Source organism: Opisthocomus hoazin, chromosome 1 (genome assembly GCF_030867145.1).
Source record: "Opisthocomus hoazin isolate bOpiHoa1 chromosome 1, bOpiHoa1.hap1, whole genome shotgun sequence".
Classification (NCBI taxonomy): domain Eukaryota; kingdom Metazoa; phylum Chordata; class Aves; order Opisthocomiformes; family Opisthocomidae; genus Opisthocomus; species Opisthocomus hoazin.
In genome coordinates this window covers 7361078-7383016 of record NC_134414.1, presented here as the reverse complement: position 1 = coordinate 7383016, position 21939 = coordinate 7361078, and the positions used below count along the sequence as shown (strand labels likewise).

The 21939-nt window shown below is 42.7% G+C and overlaps 1 protein-coding gene across 17 annotated transcripts in view; it reads left to right on the top strand.

Annotated features, from left to right (window-relative positions):
* The window catches only part of TENM4 (teneurin transmembrane protein 4), a 648250-nt gene that overhangs the window by 493356 nt on the left and 132955 nt on the right, over positions 1 to 21939 (top strand). For all 17 annotated transcript variants that reach the window (XM_075416263.1, XM_075416294.1, XM_075416284.1 and 14 more), the window contains one exon: positions 17621 to 17806. In XM_075416263.1, the coding sequence (XP_075272378.1) occupies positions 17621 to 17806 (186 nt within the window). The remainder of the gene's footprint in view (positions 1 to 17620; positions 17807 to 21939) is intronic.

The window sequence follows — 21939 nt, the reverse complement described above, 5'->3', positions numbered from 1 at the left end:
TGTACAGATGATTTATAAGTTTTCCTTGTGCTGCTTTTAGAAATCCATCTATTGCAAACTTTCTTTGGCAGTGTGAGGTTATTTGAGACAAACTTGAGCATCATTCCAAGACTTTTTTCCTCATCAAGCTGCTTGTAACATTCAGGTTATTGTGCCTCACAGCTAAAATCACAGCTAAGGTGATTTGTAAACTTCCATTTCTAACCCAAACCTTTCCACTGAATTGATGACTTGGTTTGAAAGACAGATTTACTCACAGGATGCGTGTTACTCTTCTTGCATGATTAAAATAGAGTGAGCAAGCAGGTTAGTACACGTGACAACACACTGCCCAACCCACGGGGGTCGAGGTTCTGTAGCAGGTACTAAAGGGACCAGATTTTATTGTCCTATAAAATAGGACCACATAGAACAGAAGAATCATGAAGTGAAAGAATTAAGTACCTGCATAAATCAGCCTCAGCTCAGCAAAGCACTTGGGACTATGTTCAAGTGTGAAATCTATAGGACTGTGCCTACGTGGGCTTGTGCCAGGGACAGCCCCTTTGGTAAACCACACTGAGAAACAGACCCTGAGAACAACATAATCGCCTGGAAAGCCAGAATAATATATGAGGAGGCACAGTGGGTTTTCCAGCTCTTAACACCTTGAAGTCAAGACTAATACCTATCTGAAATTCTGTATGCTGTGTTCAGTTGGAAGGTATCAGTCGGTATGGAAGCAGCTAGGTGAAAGTCTGTGGATTGTCATCTGTAGAAAGTAAAACTAGACTGTCTTTGAATCTGAGACGCAATCTTTCAGCTAAGTAGTTAGATTTCACCTGCCTTTAGCAGGAATCTTAGAGGAACACAGATTGCTGGATAAAACCCTTGGTTTTCACAAGAAAATGTTACAGAGATTTCTGTTTCCTATTTGCGTTATCTTTTTTCATTCCACTTAGCCTATATCTTCGTAGACAAGCTGTGCAGTTCATTTTCTTGTGAATTCTACTCTGCATTTGTAGGAAGAAGTAATGTTATGGAGCTTTTTTTGTTCCTTGTGTCTGCCCACTGCAGTACATCTTGAGACAGGGCTGCTGCCATACAGCCTGACTGTGGAAAAATGCTTCTTAAATGTGTTTCACCCATTCATGGAAGGGACGGTTTCTTAGGACCCCGTTAGTATCACTTCTTTTTTGGTGGATTCCCAAATATGAAAAAAAGTTCTTAGAGAAAGGTGCAGAGATAAGTCCAGAGGTAACCTGTACTGAGCAGCAAAAATGGCATTTTGATTTCCTCATGGGAGAATTAAATCCCTTCTATTTTGCATCTTAGTACAAGGAAATACAAAAAGGTCCTTTATAACCCAGTTCAGCTAACAAGTCCAAGGCAATGCTTAGTACAAGAAGGATAATTAAGGAACCACTCATCCTAACCCCTTTTCTCCAGGGTCTGCCATCACAGATCCTCTGTATCGCAGGCTTTTGGCATGCTATCTCCCTTCACCTCTTAATAAACCCTAGCAAAGGACTTAATTCTCCACATTTTGGCAACTAATGAAGCCATTGTAGGGCAGCTCCCTTAACCTCTTACTGTCTGAGGACAGTGGGAAGAAGTAAACGGCCTGTGCTGCAATGTGAAACAGAACTTAATACATGATATAGTCTCACTCTTGACCTATTTAAACTGGACCAAGTATTTCTGGCTAATCAAGAGGCGGCAAACCATGTACCATAACACATATTTGCTGAGTGTGGTGAAATGCGTAGGTGAACCAGGTTATCTGCATTTGGGGAATGCGCTGTTTCCCAGAGGGATCGCGCTGATGCATCAGTACAATCCCAGGCCCATCAAAACAGTGTTATGCTTGGATGCAAAATCATTCTTAAAGGAATTAAGTTATCTGGTGTTGTCCTTCACTCTCCTTAAATTTAAATCAGTGATTTTCACATTGTTCTCTGTTTGGTAGTTGACATCTTGACATGCATCATATTCAACAGAATCATCGGAAAGTTGCTTATACAAAGCAGCAATGGAAATTATGTTATCTGTGTAATAAGTGTGTTGACTTTTTCTGGGCAGTTGACAGTGGTTGTACTTTGACCTGCATACAGATAAGGATTCCTTCTCAATCTCTCATTCCTAATGACTCACTTTAGGCACGGTTGACATCCAGAGCAGTACTTCAGACTCTTAAAGGTACACTGGAGAAGAGCAGTAACAGGAATAGTACTTTGTATATGGTGGCCCTAAACTGGCAGCAGAGATATAAAATCATGGGCTGTACATTTAATCCTAAAAGTTGGGAACTGGAAGCTGGGACTCGGTAAAGAAGTTAGAAGTTATGATGTTTTACTTCACATTTTGAAAAGGCTAAGAGAGCGTGCCTGACCAGAGACTGAGCCTGAGCCTGAGTGACCATATATCATGAAATCTAGTAGTTTGATCCTATTCATAGCTGCTCTCATCACTGCTCCTGCTAACCGTGTTTTCTGAGGCGATGTCATTTGATTTTATGACAGCCCTTTTCCCACTCTGTGACAGGGAGGAAATACTTGTTCCCAAGGACTTGCTGCCAGCCTTTGTTAGTAAGGTCTATGATCACAAAGATATCTAGGCATTTACCATTTCCTTCAGGCAAATGCAGATTATCTAACTTTACTACAGTGTTGTGTAGAACTTCTACTCAGCTTGTGAGACATCCCACTGTCTAGATCTATCTGTTGAAAAGCTGTCTTGAGATCCTAGATTTCTTCTACAGCAGGTACAGCAGGTGTCTGCTCAGTCCGAGAAAGCGTTGGACGTGCTCTCTCGCTTCTTGGGAGAGTATCCCACCTACCAGGTCAATGCAGATGCTACGAGCAGCCATCTCAAAGAAAAGAATGACCTGACTAGGTTGATCCTAAGGGATGCCAACGCTGAGGACAGAGGTTCCATGTCCTGAACTTTAATGTCAGCTGGGCATCATTCTAAAGCACAGAGTGCCTATGATTTGGGACAGGAATGGAGTTTCAGACCATCCATCTCCTCAGGATTTCCAGCACTGCAGTACTCATCCTGGTCACACTGACTCTGGCTAGAAATGTTACAAATGTCTTTAGTGGACAGAAAAATCCAGGTTTTGGGTTCATGCCCAGTTCCATGCCATTCCCTCCTGCTGTTAGGCTTCCCATGACGTTACCAATTTAGTGGGATAGTTGTTGTGGAGAAGAGACACCTCTGCAGAGGAATGTTCAGATTTTAGTTAAGTGGAAATCATTAAAAGAGAGCTTAATTGATTCCTCATCGATTCAGCTGCTTTCTTATTTGGGTACTTCATGTTACTTTAGAGCAGTCTGGGTTTTAGCTTTTCAGAGATCCTCAGTTCTGCCAAATAACTGTAGAAGGCTCGGCAGGCATCATGAGCACAGATTCCTCAGGAGAGAGGTAATTACAGAACTGTGGAATTTAACATAAAAAATAGGAAACGCCCTCTTAGCCTGTCTGATCACTTACAAACAGCTTAGGAGGGGCTTCAGACTGCCGTGTTGTAGTGATCACAATATTTGCAATCATGCCTAGATAAACCTGGCCTCCAAGCACAGTGGGGAAATAGAGTGGATATCCACAGGGCTAGCAGAAGACCAGGTATTTACCCAGAAGTTGTAAAATAGTCCTCCATGGGTTTGCTGCCTTCGGTAGACTGAGAAGCTGGATTTAAAATAAAACTAACATGATGTGTGTATCAGTGTCCCTGATTGCAGGGAAGCCATAGTCTTATAAATTATTGCACAGCACATTGAAGTCAATGGAAAAGCTCCTGTTTACTTTGCAGGAGTATGGGTCAATTCAAGTCCATTCACAAACAATTATTAGATTTAAGATTCTGTATCAGCTAATGGTAATGACTGAATTTTTTAGTACCAATTTAGTTGTATAAATTAACAATGGAGAAAGTCTTTCAGATAGCACCCAACAGAGTTCCCCACCACAAAGCTGTGCAGTTCGTTGAAATAGGCGTATTTTCTGTATTCCAATTAGCACTTAAGGAGACCAAGAAGAATGAACTTTTCAAGATGAAAGCTAGAGCTTCCAACGTCTTTTTTCATTAGGATTTGTGCTGGAGATTATTGCACACACACACATACAGACTCCCAGAAACACAGTTCTCACATATCTTACCAGACAACGTCATATCCCATTGGTCAAACAGCACCAGGGTTAACAGGACATGTGTGATAAAAATTTGTTTCCTTGGGCTTATTGGTGTCAACCTTACAAAAGAAGATCTCATGTTAAATTCATGTCGTGCCCAAGGCCACCCAGATAAAAATCCATCCTTGGAAAATGTTCATATGATTCGTCCTTTAAACTGTCATTTTGTCCATTAAGGGGTAAAAATGTCTCTGTAAAAGGTGGATGTCACATCAGCTGTCACATGATACAGGCTTGTACCTTACAGCAGACTAAGGCCCCCTTTAATGCCTAAGAAATGGCTGATTTGTCTTTTTCTTAGCTTTAAAACACGTGAGGAAGAACAAGAGTAATAAACCTCAGGATACACCACCTGGAACTGATAAACATCCATATATTTTATATCTTAATGAGTCCAGAAAAAGTTATCAGGCACAGCTATGTAATCAAATGCCACTTTGAATGATCTTCCTTCAGCTTGTGACTTGTTCATCTTGCTACCTTTGCGGTGTAGTGAGAAACATTAGTTTGGGGCAATTGAAATTATGGGAGCACAGGGTTTTCAAAGCGAGGCTTCAGAAGATACCGTCAAAATCTGTTCTGGCTCAATACTAACATTGCAACCCACTCCTGAATGCCTTAACTTGGTCCTTGAACAGTCATTGAAGGCCAGGAAATGTTTTGTACCAGCGGGGATTTCATCCTCAGCCTTGCAGAACCATAACATGCTGATTTGTGAACTTGTGATCTTCCCCGGTTTATTTGTGTGGAGAGAAGTAAGTTTTCTCTCGGAGGCAATAAAGTATGTGCAGCCCAGCACTGTTACACAAGGCTATCACAGGGTCTGTCTGGCAGATATCTGCTTTGTGAATTATGAAAGAATAAGTGAATCCAGAGAATCAACAGAGTTAACAAGAACTATCGTTGTAGAAAACATAAAGTTTTTGATGTAGCTGGGATTGTGAGTACAGATTTTAGCCTACCCATTGCCAAGATGAACTTATCCTTTAAAGTCTTCTAAGCTTTTTATTAAAAATGCAATAAAAGACTAAAGCCAGCCAAAACATTTGAAATAAAAGTATTCAGGAAGGCCTTAATTTGAATACCCTTTTACTCCCTTTCCCTTTGTTTATTGAAAATGTGTATAAGGAGACCCCAGTGTGGTGGAAAAAAAGGTAGTAGTTGAGATGGGCTGTAGTTATTTTTGTGGTGAGTCCAATTCTTCAAAAGCCCAAATATCTTTGTGGTTGCCAGATGAAAAGAATATACTAAAGGGAGGGAGAAAAATCCCAATAAGACAGAAAATGCAACTTAGGTTTCAACTTAGGTTTCAATTATGGATTCCTCCTTACAATTCCTCCTTCAGTTATGGGTTCCTCCTTGTAATTTGATAGTTGAGAAATTGTCTTAGAACATTTTCCTGGCCAACCAGAGATCCAACAAACTGCTGTCAGCTTCAGGATGTGTTTAAGATCTTTTAGCCACTTCTCTGTTTGCAGCAGTCCATGCAGCCTTGGTCAGATACAACGACCAAGGGAGAGACTGAGGGAACTGAAAACTTGTGTTCTAACTCTCATTTCAAACTTGGCCAAAAAACAGTTGAAATGGTGATATCAACAGTCTGGCTCCGACCATTAGATCACAAAACGTTTGGTCTGATTAAGTCATGTCTCAGGCTGAGAATAGCGTGTGTCCAGTGGTGTAACAAACAATCCCTCGTCTTCAGTGACCTTAGGCATACTGTGATGAGCAAAGCTTCTTTCTCTCATATCAGCTGTAACAGCATCAGTGCAAATTTATGGATTCCCTCGAAGGGCAATGGGTAGACTACTCCATTCCCTATTTGTTTTCTACAACAATTAGGGCTGATTCCCAGCATGCCAATTTTAGCTCAGCATTCTTCCCTATCTCCAAATGTGACCTCAGCAGTCACACCATGAGCTCAAAAGTTCTTTTTGTTTGGATCAATTATGCTTTGTGTTGTGGACTTTTGTGACAGAAAAGAGCAGTGATGTACTGAACTCTGTGGGGTTCATGTTAACTTGGCTAATTTGAAGAATAGATGTTTCACAGCACCACAAGCTGTTAAATTCAATGGTTAAAACAGGCTGCCGTTAAAATACCATGTTTTGAGGATGGCTGAGCAATTAGTATGTTTGCTTGTATCACTGAAAACTTAGGAGTCTCAGATGACCAAATTTTGGCCTATTCTCTGACTTTGCTTTTGAAAGGAGGAGCCTTGAGTCCTCACAGTTTCTGGATTTACATCATGCCACCATGGGGGCTGGTCATAGTTTAGCCTCTTCTCTACAATAGAATATCTGTCATGATGTTGCTGCTTTTTTAAACAATATTAAGTCACTTCTTTGACACAGTAGGTGTAATCCAACTGTCACTGAGGACAAAACTACTATGCTGCAAGAGTGATGTGCACTGGTTCTTCATGCTCTTTTGGAGATAAAACCAGTTGATGAAGTTGACTGAGAATCTGAAACATTATAGTCACTGCACGGAATAGGTCATGCTCGTAAAACCATAGAAAACAATATATATTTCTTCAGGTTTAGAATTGCCCTGTGGCAATTGTGCAGCATTTAAACTGAAGATACATGACATCCAATAAGTTTGGCAAATCAGTTTGTAACCAACTCACAGAAGACCGTGTAGACATCCTCTTTTGTGAGTCTAGACCTCTGCTTCTGACTATGCCTTCTTTTAACCACAATACTGCTGGAATATCATCAGGATGGATACTTGTGTGTAATTAGGCTGTGCCTAACCCTTGATTAGGCTGGATCAAGACTGTCCCCTTATACCTCACTCATTTGGCTCAGCAAGGATGGTCGTAGGTTCCATGTCATGGCTTCTCCACTTTCATTCAGTCAATTCCATGCTGTTGTGGGTGGGTAGCTCCTGCAACTGTGACCTTACCCTCCGCCCCAACTGGAGCTTGTCATGATTAGAGTTTCTGCAAAGGTTTATTGAATATTTTCAGCTTCATCCAGTCATGTTTCAGTCCAAATTTGAATGGCTGAGATGATTAAATAATAGGGAAAATAATCTAGGACTCAGTAAACAGAATAACAGACAAAATGAGCAAGCAAAAATAACAGAAGATCAGTGATTGTCATATAGTGGATAGGCGACTACTGAAGGCCAGAAATCCATGATTTAATAACCTGTCTGAAGTGGATGCACTGGATTCAGTATAGTCTCTTTGCCCCCTTCCAAGCTGCAAGGTGTTCATCCTCTGAAAACTGTCATCACAATTTGCACTAATAAGCACCTTTCTAATGATCTTGACAGCTGAAAGTTTGAAAGGGCTTTGGAGAGAGCTTCGCTTCGTTTCTGTAAAGGTGATCCTTCGGGACCAGTGGTGAGGCATATAGACAGCACAGCAGACACAAAGCTTTTGGAGCAGCTTCTGCTGCATCCCATTGATGTGGATGGACAGACATCTAACGTCGGGTTGTGTCAGCCCAGCATGTTTCATACATGTCCTGTATCTCCTTTAGAAAAAGAACAATAGCGGTAAAATTTAGAATCACAGAATCACAGAATGCTTTGGGTTGGAAGGGACCTTTAGAGGTCATCTAGCCCAACCCCCCTGCAGTGAGCAGGGACATCTTCAACTAGACCAGGTTGCTTAGAGCCCCATCCAACCTGGCCTTGAATGTTTCCAGGGATGAGGCCTCCATTACTTCTCTGGGCAATCTGTTCCAGTGTTTCACCACCCTTATCGTAAAAAATTTCTTCCTTATAGCTAGTCCAAATCTACCCTCCCTTAGTTTAAAGCCATTGCTCCTTGTCCTATGGAAACAAGCTCTGCTGAAAATATTTTCCCCATTATTTCTAAGTTCCTCGGTGAAATGTTGTCTGAAGAAAAAGGAAACCATGTTGGGACTGTCTGTGTAGTAGTGCCGAGCTTTGAAGAAGGGAATCCCAAGCAAAAGTAGCTTGTGATTACTTCAGCACACGCATTTGCAAATGCTCTGTTGAATCTGTTTTATACCAAAAACAAACTGTACAGAATTGGGAAAGAAATTAGTTATTTTTAAGCAAAAGGCTTTTCTACCGTCAAATTATCTCCTCCTTATGGACACAGAGAGGAAATTAAAATTAGTCCAGAGAAGAATCCTGGTTAGGAGCTTCATTTAATACATTAGGATTGTTTCTTCTCTGGGAAGCTTGAACTCACATCCCAGAAAGCATAGAGAACCAAATAAGCATCAAAGAGAAAAATGTAAGCCTGCACTTTGGGATATTTATTTTTATTCAAAAAATCTCAGCTCCAAGGCTGAGGTCCATCAATACCTGGCATTTCGTGTCCTGCTATTCAACAGCAAGAGACAGTTTAAAATAAAGTTCAGAATAATAAATAAAGGGAAGATTGACACGAGTACAAATCACAGCTATAGAGGAGATGCTTTAGACACAATGTGATGGTCAGTCCCTAACATTTAAGGCAAGGACGAAAATAGGGTATAAATATTATAGAAACTGGAGGCTGATAGAAGGCGGCAGGCCAGTATAATGGAATTTCATCTCACAGAGTTATAGCTTTTCAGACAGGAGCTGAAAAACCTTTATGCAAGTATGAAGCAAGCTGAAATTGGTCTTAGAAGTGAGATTTTTTTTAACAGGCGTCCGAACTGTACCACTGTACATTGTGCAGCTGTGCAGATTGGGTAAGAGCTGTGATCCGTGAGCACAGGGATTGCTGATGACTGCTCCTGTTCTTACAGTTGCTGTTTCTAGCAAGAACTCCCGAGAGTCCCGTCGTGCTAGGTGCTGTATGTTTACAGAGCAAGAGGCTCAGCCTTAGAGGGCAGGCATACATCAGTTGAAGTACGTTACTACACCAAACTCAGTCATTACTCATTTTAGAGGTGGAAGGTGAGTTCCAGGGCAGTTATGGGATAGATCTCCTGGATCTGCTCAGCACCAAGTGAGCAGCTGCTCCGTCGACCCTTCATCTCCAAGTTAGGCAGCTCAGAGACATGTAGAATTCTGATTTGAATCTCCAAAAAGAGATGAGACCTAGAAGAGGTTTTCCAGAAGCCTTTCAGTTAAACACAAAGCTGCTTATGCAAACAAAGAGCAAAATACTGGGAGGAAAATGGGGGAAAGGGCTGAAGTGGGGTTAATTTTTTGTGTCTAGCTGAGGGCCAGAGATGGGTGCTTTCTTTTATTGGGTATTTCCACCAACCCTTCTCCTGGAGATGGACAGCTAAGCCAGCTCAACCGCTTAGCGTAGAAACTCTCCCCTCTTCTGTCATGCACATGTTTTATACCTCCTATGTGCATACCCAGTCTTTTCTGTAAGTGCAGGGTTGTCCTTTCTACGCATGTATTGAAGGCCGGTACTCAGTCCTCCTGCAGAGCCTGGCAAGAATGAGCATTTAGGCCAGCTCAGGTGTCCTGGTTCGGGTCACAGATGTGCGTTCCCCAGTGCAGGCACTCCAGGATGCTCCTCAGGGCTTCAGGTGCAGCAGGTGAAAACTCAGGTGTCCCCAGTCACATTTCAAAACCGTCGCTGAAGGTCAGTGTTCTTCCTGATGAGTAATGGTAGCAAAGCTGAAGGGCTCATATTCAACCTCTGGAGAGCATCCTTTAATCTTGATTTCCTCATCTTTGGAAAGAAAAGAAATAACTGCCGCCTTTCAGATATACTCAGTGTGCTGAGCTATGCCAAATGCATCGGGATCCTTGACTGGAGTGGACAGTCAACTCAGTACCAGAAGTTTAATTACACTCATAAAAGCAAACGGGGCTTATATTTATTGACATAAATAGTAATTATTATTTCTACATTAGTAATGTTTATGTAAATGATGTATGTTTTAAAAATAGGTAAACAGATTATTTGTAGAAAGGCATTAAATTATGCAGACCTTGCTTTTAGGACATGGTCTCTGAAGGCAAAAACACATGACCTTCAGTTAGTGACATTGGCACAAGTTACACAACCATTCCCCAGTCACCACTGAAATGGGATGGTTTGCAGAGGATTTCACACTACAGATTCATTGCTGGCAAGGACAGAAAACTGAGACCTCTCCCTTCAGGTTTTGTCCTGCCTCCATAGTTTGAACCTTTCTTTATAAGATTTGTAAAAAGGATGGTTTTAAAAGCTCATGAGCTTTATGTCTTCTTCGGTTCCAGCAGAGGAGTTCATATGTCACTACAGAGTTATCAAATCACATAAATGAGAGTTTTATAACACTGCAAAATGGGTTTCATTATGAAGACTGTATTTAGCACTTCACTGCTATCTAAATCATGCCGATCACGAACCTTCTGGTTTTTCCATGCATATCTTTATATTAGATGCTTTTCACAGATATTCCCCTTAACTTGCCTTTGAGAGCAAATGCAGGTTGTGAAAACAAGGCTTAGCTCCTCACCAAACGCTGTCTTTTAGTTCTGTGCAGTGCCTCTCTCCTGTGCTTCTTTTCTGGAAAAATCTGTCTGAGGCTGGAAATTGCCTCAGATGTGCCAACTTGAAATGGGAAAATCCCAGTTAAGCCAGATTTTTAATTATTAAATTTTCTATTAGTATGTTGAAGGTCAGTGGAACTGCCCCACTTTTCAGGAAGCTCTGAGCAATTTCACCTGATCTTATATTTTAGCACTAAATCCATATTTATTAAAGGATTTAGCAGGCAGGTCAGAACCAGCTAAAGCTCTGATTCTGCATCACATGAATGCTAAAGCAAAATGTTCATCTGCATTGCTCTTCTTTAAGCTGGAAAGCTTTAAACTGTTGTCAAGCCAATTTTAGGATTTTGGGGGGATAGGGGTAAACATGTAAAAGTGGATTTGCCATAAATGAAGCACAAATTTGCATCGTTATCCCTTTCCTAACCCAATTCTTCAATGTAGTGTGAAAATAATATGAAATTCTGGATTCCGGTGTTGGAAGCTACCATGTCTGTGATATCAATTAAAAAGGGCCACGAACAAAGCATTACACTGGTGGCTAGTGTTTGATAGGTTTCTTTTCCCACTTTTCTTTTGAAGTATCAAAGGCAATATAGCAGACTTTTTATTCTTAAGGGGACAAATTTGGGTCAGTTTTTAGCAGGACATGCAAAAGAAAAATAAGAAAGAATCAGGTACAAGGTTTTTATTTGTAGGACTAATTGCTTTAGTATTCTTACTTATGAAGTGCTGTTAATGGACAGTGACCTCATTACACCTGGCACAGTGCAAACACAGAACAAAAAGGATGATCTTGGCCTCAGATAGCTGAGATTCTTAAGCATTAAATGAACAACAATCAACAGAGACATGCTGATGGAGGTAGAATAAAATTACAATACTGTTTTCGTCAACACAACATGGAGAAGTTAAGGCACGTCAGCAGCCACTGTCATGATTTTGGGTAGATTTCAAGGTGGATTAGGATTTTTAAGAGAGCCTTGAGGAATTCTGAGGCAGCCTTTACAGACCAGAGGGAGGTTTGTGATGCACCTGAGACCCCTGCGTGAAGCACCCAAAACTCAACAGTGCCTTGAGCACAGTGTGCTCCAGAAGTTCTCGATGAAAGTGGTTTCAGGTGAATCATCCTCTGGAGCTACCTGTCTTTCCACCTCGACCCATGGAGGGCAACTAGGCTCAGTTCAGTTCTTCAGGTAAGAGTGTGATATAAGGTGAGGTGAAATCCAGGCAATGGAAGACACCAATCCTAGCCAGTAACAAGGCAAAAAGTCAGATGGTAGAGTAGAAATGAACTTGATTCCACAGATAAAAATCTGCATCCATGAATCAATTAACATCCGTCAGTGCCCTCTGGTAAGTGCAAGTGTTAGGGAGGAAAATACAGGATATTGCTCAAAGTCCAGGTATTTCCCACAGAAGGTACATGGGCTGATTGTGCCTTTTGAGGACAGCAGGCTTCATATTTGCTCTTAGAATTGGGCACCAGATTTGCTCAGAAGATCCCCTTCCTGCAAGGAACTATAGGTGGCTTTCAGAGCTGTGCAGCAAGATGAAGTAAAACACCATAAATAACAGTGCACCTCATGGAAAGGAGAAGGAATGGCTAAGCTGTTCATACGAACAGTGGAAGAGATTAAAGATGAAAGGAAATATTTAGTCACCTTTTGAGAACAGCTGGTGTGACAATATTTAACAGGCAGGTCTTTTATGCACAAGCACAGCGTTCTAACTAAGCTTAAATAGGCAGGAGCAATATAGTGAAGCTGGCCAGTCTGTGAATACTGTAATAGGAGAATTAAAAGCTTTCCTTCTCATTTGTTCACGCAGCTCAGATGGTAGCTAATCATGTCCTCTAATTTTAACAACTGAATTGGGTAATGTACCAAAAACATGCAGCTTGTAATAAGAACAGAGGTGGCAAATTCCATCCCTGGGACCGAATGAGGAAGAAACGATTCAGCCTTTTCTCTAAATCAGCATTAGTTGTCTTGAGCTGCCCAAAAAGATCTGTATTTAAGAGGAAACTTAATCTGAAATCCATTTTGATCGTGTCTGTGAGTGCCACCAGAAAAGTAAAAGCTCCTCTGACTATTTAATCACCCGTTAGAAACCTGTGAGCATTGAAGAGCGCCAGGTTATAAAGGGCCAGGGCGTGCAGCAGGACGTGTGTTGTAAGGCTATTTAAATTGTATGGTTCCCATCTATCTTTAAACTGGCAGCTAAATGGAAGATTTAGATTTGAGAGTTCCTGGCTCCTGGTTCCCTGTCAGAAATAATTAAACTACGTTTTAGGGAGACTGTCGTAAGTAGTTTGCTTCACAAGTGGTTCTCACAGCTGAGGGTCTTTATTACAGCTCTTGAGGCCTGGGAATCCAAAGCACCCTATATATCCATTATATCTGAATTGTACATTCATAACCTGGAGCTCTCTTGCGTGCGTGGGTGGTGGTATGGCTGGGGTCTCAGCTGGGTGGGAGATGAAACCCAAAATGTTCCCCGCGTTCCCATTCAAACCTAAGATCTGTTTGGTTTAGCTCATTCAGTGCGCGTCCCTGGCCCGCGTGTGCGAGGCTGTCCTTGGCAGCATGATGTCTGGGAAATATTTGAGTCGAGATGTAAACGTCCCAGTGGGTTTTCCATCCCTTTTCATAGGAATGACTCCACAGAGATTCTGCCTCTCTGAAAGTGCTGTTTTTTTCCCTCTTCACCATTTTTGAATGTCACTCCATTATCCTAGTTTCACACCTTTAAATAACTCCAGGAAGGCTTCTGACTGTCACTCAAAATAGCTTCCTTTTGTCCCTGCTTTTTGTGCCTGCACAACCAACCTGTGGATATCTGACCTGCTGTCATTTCCCTGATTTATCAACAGGACACTAGACTGGGTATCAGGACATCTAGGAGGTCCTGTGCCTGTCACAGAGTTCACATATACCTGTAGATCCACCACTTTACTTCTTTATGCCTTGATTTCTTTATCTGTGAAAAAAGAAATAACATCAAAACAATAACTCGTATCTAGACTCATTAATTTTCGCAAATCAAAGATGAAATATAAAAAATAGTAAAGTCCTTAAGATGTTCACGTAGACTTTGGAGTCACAAGGAGCCGAGTCCTCCAAGATGCCAGTTTTCCTGTCCATCACTGGAGATATTTGTCTCCTGAGAATTTCAGAGCTCCACAGTCAGCAGCGGAGGTTATTTGCAGTGCACATCGCTGAGCTTGAGGATACCAGTGCTATCCCCAGTTTGGAGATGGGACCCTGAAGATCAAGCTGGGAAATGGGACATAATGAAGAGTGAAGTAACCAAGCTGACATTCTCTGGGTTGCTTGGTAAACTGGGAGCAAAAAAAAATTGTATGTTATTTAGTATTCAGAGGTGCAAAGTTCATCACATAGGAATAAAGAATGTAAACCAATAACGAGATGAGTGGTTTCAGTCTAACACTAGAGCAGCCAGCAGCTCTGTGGTGGAAGACTGCTTTGTAGCACCAAAATACTTTTCTAGTTTGGGCTTAAATACGAGCAGTCTCAGACTTCGGACTTTCTCAAGGCATTTCTTCTCAGCTAGCTGAAATTTTAGTACCATAAATCTAGCTTTTTATTTTTTATCTGATGTTTCCTTTATCCTCCCCCAGACTTTGTTCATCAATTCAGCCAAGGAGAGGCTCTTTTTTTGTTGTTTTTTAGTGCAGTTTTATTGCTACGGTAGCTAACTTGCAGGTTCTGTGTGTTCACATACTGTCCTGCCCGGCCCACACTCCATGGCAGTGCTGTCTGGCGCTTGGGGCAGGGGACGGAAAAAGCACACAGCTGGGCTCCAACCCTTTAGCACGTCGATAATTGCCCATCCCTTATGTTCATCATGGGGACTGTAGTATGATATTACCTCCCTCACATCTAGGAGCTGTGAAAATCTGTGTCTCGGTGCCAGGTGCAAAGTACAGACTTCTCACAGCAACTTGAGTCCTTCCTCAGCCACGTCTTAAGTGTTTGATAGTGTAATTTCTACTGACTCCCAGTAAAATTTACACTAGATTCTGTTACAGTTAGGCAGCAAGTGGTATGTGCGCATCATCGGTTTAAGCACCCAAGATGCCTAAATACTTGCGCAAGTTTGACTCTAAATGGGACAGACAAGTTCCTGAGTGTCTTAAGCACGTTTGAACTCCAAAGTGCTTTCATTAGAGATTCAGATATATAGGACTAAATATTTGAGAGGATTTGGAGACATCCAAGGCATTGCAGCCAAAGGAGTTCATCTGGAAACTGTTCCATCACCCTGAGCTGTACAGGAAACAGGAGCTAGATGTTGTGTTCATGTCACATTTGGAGAATCAGATGTTTTCTAGACATGCAAAGCATCACTATTAATACTATCATAGTTGCCACTGTCTAAAGAACTCTCTCTGATCCTTGGAGACAAGAGTCCATTTCAGCAGAAGGGGCTGAAGACCTTCCAGCTCTCTTCTATGGTGCAGAACTTTCCTCCTGGAGTTGAAGTGGATGTTCCAGCCACAGGTCTAGAGTGTGTCAAGAGTCCCCAAACAACCCAAGCTTTCTCTTACTGGTGGTATTAATTAGCAAAAGAATGAAGGCAACTTAAGTAAGGCTGAATTTCAGTCAGGTGTGATGTGAATGCAGGCTAAGTAGAATGTAGAGTTAGAATGTACCCTCAGCAAGTTTGCTGATGACACCAAACTGGGAGGTGTGGTAGATACACCAGAAGGCTGTGCTGCCATTCAGCGTGACCTGGATAGGCTGGAAAGCTGGGCAGAGAGGAACCTGATGAGGTTCAACAAGGGCAAGTGCAGGGTCCTGCACCTGGGGAGGAACAACCCCATGCACCAGTACAGGCTTGGGGTGGACCTGCTGGAGAGCAGCTCTGCGGAGAGGGACCTGGGTGTCCTGGTGGACGACAGGTTAACCATGAGCCAGCAGTGTGCCCTGGCTGCCAAGAAAGCCAATGGGATCCTGGGGTGCATCAAGAAGAGTGTGGCCAGCAGGACAAGGGAGGTTCTCCTTCCCCTCTACACTGCCCTAGTGAGGCCTCATCTGGAGTACTGTGTCCAGTTCTGGGCTCCCCAGTTCAAGAAGGATGAAGAGCTACTGGAGAGAGTCCAGCGGAGGGCTACGAGGATGGTGAGGGGACTGGAGCATCTCCACTACGAGGAGAGGTTGAGGGAACTGGGCTTGTTCAGCCTGAAGAAGAGAAGGCTGCGAGGGGACCTTATAAATGCCTACAAATATCTGCAGGGTGGGTGTCAGGAGGATGGGGCCAAGCTCTTTTCAGTGGTGCCCAGTGACAGGACAAGGGGCAATGGGCACAAACTGAAGCACAGGAAGTTCCGTCTGAACATGAGGAGGAACTTCTTCCCTCTGAGGGTGACGGAGCACTGGAACAGGCTGCCCAGGGAGGTTGTGGAGTCTGCTTCTCTGGAGATATTCAAGACCCGCCTGGACAAGATCCTGTGCAGCCTGCTCTGGGTGACCCTGCTTCGGCAGGGGGGTTGGACTAGATGACCCACAGAGGTCCCTTCCAACCCCTACTATTCTGTGATTCTGTGATTCTGTAAGTAGTTTTGAATATTTTATGTGCAGCTTGTGACCTGGAGTAAATGTCTTGTATAATACCAGTCGCCCCTCCACCACAAGCCTCAAGGCCTGGATGCTGCGCTTAATATGCTCAGAGGCACAAAGAGAGGCACTGGAGATGGGCTGGTGTCCAAGATATTCATTCTGGGGGCACACAACTGGGGAAACAGAGAGAAGATGTGTTCTGCAGAGTGCCCTGGTACTCCTTTCTGGGCTTCCAGTGCAGCTGGTACTCCGTTCTGGGCTTCCAGCGCAGCCCTGCTACGCATTTCTTCTGTTCACATCTTTTCTCCACTCTTAAAGGGAACCGTGTCCCTGCTCTGTAAAATCCATAAAATGGCTCAGTCAAGCAGAAGGCTCGAGTCCAAAACATTTGGGAAAGTTCTAAAAAATAGATTCATTTCGTTTCGTCTGCAGCATAACAGCACATCAGTATTTGGTTTTATTTTTTTCCTTGAAATCAGTCCTGTATAGTAATGACGGTAACAGGCACTTTAACACCTGACTCGTGGGTACCTGTTCTCTACCAAATCTCAGTTTTTTCCACACAAATACAGTGCAGAAGAGAACATGATGTCTCCCAAATTCATGCCAAGGGCATGCCAGGTTTCAGCCAAAAGTGTAGTGCTGGGCCAAAATATTATGCGTATCTGTGTGATCGTACCTACTGGGGCTCATGGAGGGTGGCAAGGCCAGCACCTCTCAAACGCCAGTGTCCTTGAGCTCTGCTCTTTTGTGGAGGTAAGTACCAAAATGCCCAGCCGTCACTCCATGCTTCTGTTACCTCCAGTAAGACTCGGCAACAAGCACCGTTCTATCAAGTCCAGCTCATGTAGCTCACAAAAAGAGCATGGTGGTACCTCCAAATGCCCAAGAGGGGGCTTTTAATGGGTAGGAGAACATAGACATAGCAGATGCCCAGGCTCAGCAGAAACAGAAAAACTCGTGTTAATTTTAAAGAGAGAAGAAGGGTTTTAGTGAATCCCATCCCCAGAACCATGGTTAACAAGCCATAAACAGGCTTTGCCAGCACTTAACTTTAGCATCAGTAGTTTATCAGCACATTGTTTCCACACTTAACCAGATTTTAATTAAATGTGACTTTTGTTCTGTTTGTTGGAAGAGCCTTCTCCTTTGGATTTGGTGATCACAAAAGCTCGAGGAGTGCAAGAGAATTAAAAAGCAAATAGGAGGATCAATCACAGCAGACCTCTGCAATCCATGTCCGTCTCTTTTTTGTAATATACTTATTAGATTCTTATTGTCAGGAAGGATTAGCGTTGTGACCTCCAGGAATTCCTTTCATTGTCCCATAAGGCGAGGTAGTGAAGTGTGGCTGCTTTTCTTAACAAATAACACTCTGGATTTTACCCCTCTCCCTTCTCTCCACCCATCTCCCCTCCTCTCTCTTCTCTCCTCTCCCACAGAGATTTGTGCAGCGGACTGCGGAGGACATGGCATTTGTGTCGGAGGCACCTGCCGCTGCGAGGAGGGATGGATGGGCACAGCCTGTGATCAGCGAGCGTGTCACCCACGCTGCAATGAGCACGGGACATGCCGGGACGGCAAGTGTGAATGCAGCCCGGGCTGGAACGGAGAGCACTGCACTATTGGTAGGGAGAAAGAAAAACCGACTACTTTTTTAAAAGAATAATTGATGATCAGGGAGGAGAAAAGGCGCATGCTTAATTGAGTATGTGTGACTTAGTGTAGCATGAGCACCTTTGTTCTTGGATTTCAAGTTCTGACATCGTACATTTTCATGTGGGAACAAGACAAAATGTCCTTTCATTTGTTGATGACATGACTATATATATTTTTTTATTATCAGACGTGAAGTACACCTATGTGGTGTTTGATCTCATAGAGATAAGCTGTCAAATGTCAGCTAGATGCTTTTAAAAACATCCCACTTTGCCTCTCTCAAAAGGTCTTGCTGTGGCCTCCGAGACTTCTCTCTACTATGGCGACAGCATTTTCAGAAACATGCATCTGATTTGAAGTTTTCTTTTCTTTTATTTGCTCCATTATTTGCACTGCCCCTTTGCTTGCCAGTATAAAATAGGAAACGGCAGTCGGAAGATTTCTGGCTGGTATTTAACTCTGTCTTGCTTATCCCTTGCCTGCTCTGCTACCTTTCTAACCATTTCCTTTCCCTCTCTCTTTGGTTTTGTATTCCTCAAGCACCTGGCACTTCTCTCGAGCTCTTGGTGTCATGTCTATTATTAATATTAATAAGGTGCCACTAATATGCTAAAATCATGCAAAGAGGTGCAGTACTCACATTAAGCAATTTGCAGCATCTTTAATGAACTGGCTTGGCTTTACCTTCCTCCTTCATGTCACTGAACTCCTTGATGCATTTTGCCTTCTTCCTTTTTTTCTGTCATGCGTTCAACCACTTTAGTCCCCATTCCATAGTCATGCTATAAAATCAGTAGCATTAAACCTCCCCAGATACCATTTATTATCCGTTAATGGAAAACTAAATTAGTGAATCCAGTTCTGTTTTCAGTAATGCCTATCTGGACCTGAAAAAATCAGTTGACTTCTTTAGAACAGTTATTCCAGAGTGAGATTTCTCCTGTGGTCGTTTTGTTTTAGTCAGCTTCTTTTAAAGATAAGAAAATTTACCTCCATGTTGCTTTCATTTTGCCATGATACATATAAATCACACCACATCAAAATTAACCACTAGCAATACCTGGGCAAATGTCAGCGTAGTTATCCATGTGGATTATCAACTTGATTATGTGTAGACATCACTTTCTTTGCTTGAACACCAGGTAAGTTTACACACACAAAGACAGACAGGAAATGAAGCCTGATCACCGTATTGTAATTCCAGCATTAGGGTAATGGTACAAACCATATCTGTGGCTCAATTCTACTTATTATTTATTTATGCTAATGTCACCCCACTGCATTATGGTCTCTACATGCATCCCCTAATGAAAAAAATCTAACTCTTCAAACTTCCTTTCTCTCATTAGACATTACATTCTGCTTTCTGTTCTACATCCCTAGCAGCTTTTCTTTCTTTTCATGAGAAAGGGATTAAAAAAAAAAAACCTTCTTAAATGACTTTAAAATGAAAAGAGAGCAGTCCTGTGTTAATTGGAATCCTGTTTCTATAATATTATTTTGTAGCCCTATGTTCAAGCACTTTGATTTGGAAAGCAACGCAGATTCATGAAAGGATTTTAAAAGAAAAAAATTGTTCAGCAAAAGGCCCCAAATCCAGGAGACAATTTTATATGGAAGGCATTTATGCACAAAACCCACCTGATTCATACCCTCAGTGCCATTTTATTAGTTCTGCTGCAAAACCAAAATGCCACTAGTTTGGTGTATGATGTTTCTCCACACAGCTGATATGCCCAGACTGTTTTTGAACAACAAGCTTTTCTCTTTCATGGTGATTAAACTTACCCCATTATTTGTGGTATTCCTCACTCTAAGTATAAAGAGTCCATGTCATCATGGGAAAGGCCAGCACCGCAATGCAGTCAGCATCAAGATTTTACTGGTGCACTCTATCATTTTGTGTGGTGCTGCCTTCCTGTTGCAGTGCTGCCTTGGTTTAGGAATCATTCTTTAATACTTCGAGTGCTGGAGCATTTCTGTTTCTTTTCACTTCCCCCCCCCCCTCATCTTCTTGCATGGTGATTTAACAACAAATTTGTACATAGTCTCATGCCTCTGAAGCTGTAAACCCTATTTCCTACAGAATATTTCATTGATAAATGTGTAGAATGTAAAGGAGATTTGGCAAAGTCATAAATATCCAAGAAAATTGAATAGCTTTAGAAGGAGTAATAAGCTAGTTCTGCTGGCACAGATGAAAGGACATTGACTTGGAATTACATTAAGTATGTGGAAAGCATTCCCCTTGTCCTTGTGTAATTTCCCTGCATGGCAACTTGTTCTGTTGACAGTAATTCCTTCTATGTCTGTGTCATGGCCCGGTTTGCTTTAGCACCGACAAGCATAAAGCCCCATTGCTGAAGTGATGCTTTAACAATATTGCCGTCTGTGCAGGTAACATGGTAGAAGTGGCTGGTACACGTAAAGGACACTTCTTCCATTTCCCGTTGAGCATGTCTGAGAGTAAGAAATCCTTTTGTTTTGTAGGTCATAGGAGGCTCTTTCTTACGGTGTTCGAGGGAACTCTGATCCCAGTGGATTAATTTTGTTTGCTCATACAAAGAGTCGTGTTACCAAATATACTGGCTTGATTGCTCACATTCAGAGATTTCATTAGAGGAACCCCAGTTAATTCCCAGCCAGGAAATTGATGCAGAAGCTTGCATTCATCACCCTAATTCAGCAAACTTAGCCCATCCAGACGAAAGAATAGAACAGAAAGTTGATTATAAAACTGCAGGAATCCTGAAACCCAGCAGAATCGTTCAATTGATTTATTTCTTAAAGGAAAAAAAAAACAAACAAAAAAACATGACAACAGCCACAATGCAAAACTCCTATAATGGGCTTTCCAGCATATTCCAAATTTGCCCTGAGTTAGAAACATTGCAAGAATTCAACTTGCTTCTGTTCTGGCCCAAGCCACGTCCAGGAGGGAGCATGGTGGGTTTTAGGAGCATTGAGTTTAAAGGTGAAATCAACCCTCTCGCTGCCAGCTCTGAAAGGCCAAATTACAGCTCAGCTCTGTGGTAGGCTACTCCGTGGGACTGATTCACAGGTAGCACCACAGCAAATTACCCTGGGTTTAATAAACAAATCCAGAAATTTCCCATGGCTGTAACAGCCTGGCCTCAAATTTGATACAGCTGAAGATGCGGCCTGGGTAGTGCCCCAGGCGCTGTGCATCCCACCTCAGAGGTGCAAAGGGAGACTTCACTCTGCCTACGTGGGCCTTGCACTGAGATAGATTGTATCTGATACTATGATATTTTAGTAGCAACAAGCCTTAATCCTTTGATTCACATCAGAGCTATTTAGAAAAATAGTGGCAGAGAGGGCTTCCCTGTGTGGTGAAGTTGGGACGTTCGTCATGCTTGAACAGCCTGGACACAAGACCAAAGCCATCACCTGAAGTTCAGTTGCTGCACCTGGATACTACAGGGTCTCTAGAGCGCTGAGGGACTGGCAGTGAGCTCTCCAAACACCCGACGAGCTACCTAGCAGGGTTTTCAAAGCACCTCAGTGCCTAATTCCCATTGATCTCTCTAAAAGCTACGTGCTCAACTGCTTTTGGAAACCTGGTCCTGGCACGCACCGTTGTATGCAATAAGAAGTGCCTAGACAGACAGGCAGACAGCCCATCCCACACAGGCTTCTGCTTATGGCGCCGTCGGGCTGGTTTTTGTTTGACTTAGCAAAACTCTGATTTTTGAGAAGTCTGCCCCTTTAAGTTTGCCTTTCATCAGTCTTCTTGCATAAATAATCACACATGTTATGAATAGCTGGGGTTGTAATCAGTGCCTCTTGGTTTCTGCTGGCGCAGCTGGAATCCAGACGAGGCACATTACAGGTGGATCATGATCTCTTTTCCCCGGCTTTCTCACACGTCACTTGTGCCATTTAAATCCACAAAGCAGCTCAGTCCATATGCAGCTCGACATAAAATAAGCCCGCCAGTGTCTGGTTAAGGTTCTTGCTCCTGTAGCCCAGCAGAGCAGTCAGCTCTCAGCAGCTCTCATGCGTATCCGTAGCAGAAGCTGAGCTGTGTCTGACCCTCTGGCACCCACCCTGCCTGCTCGAGACGGGTACCTCTGGCAAA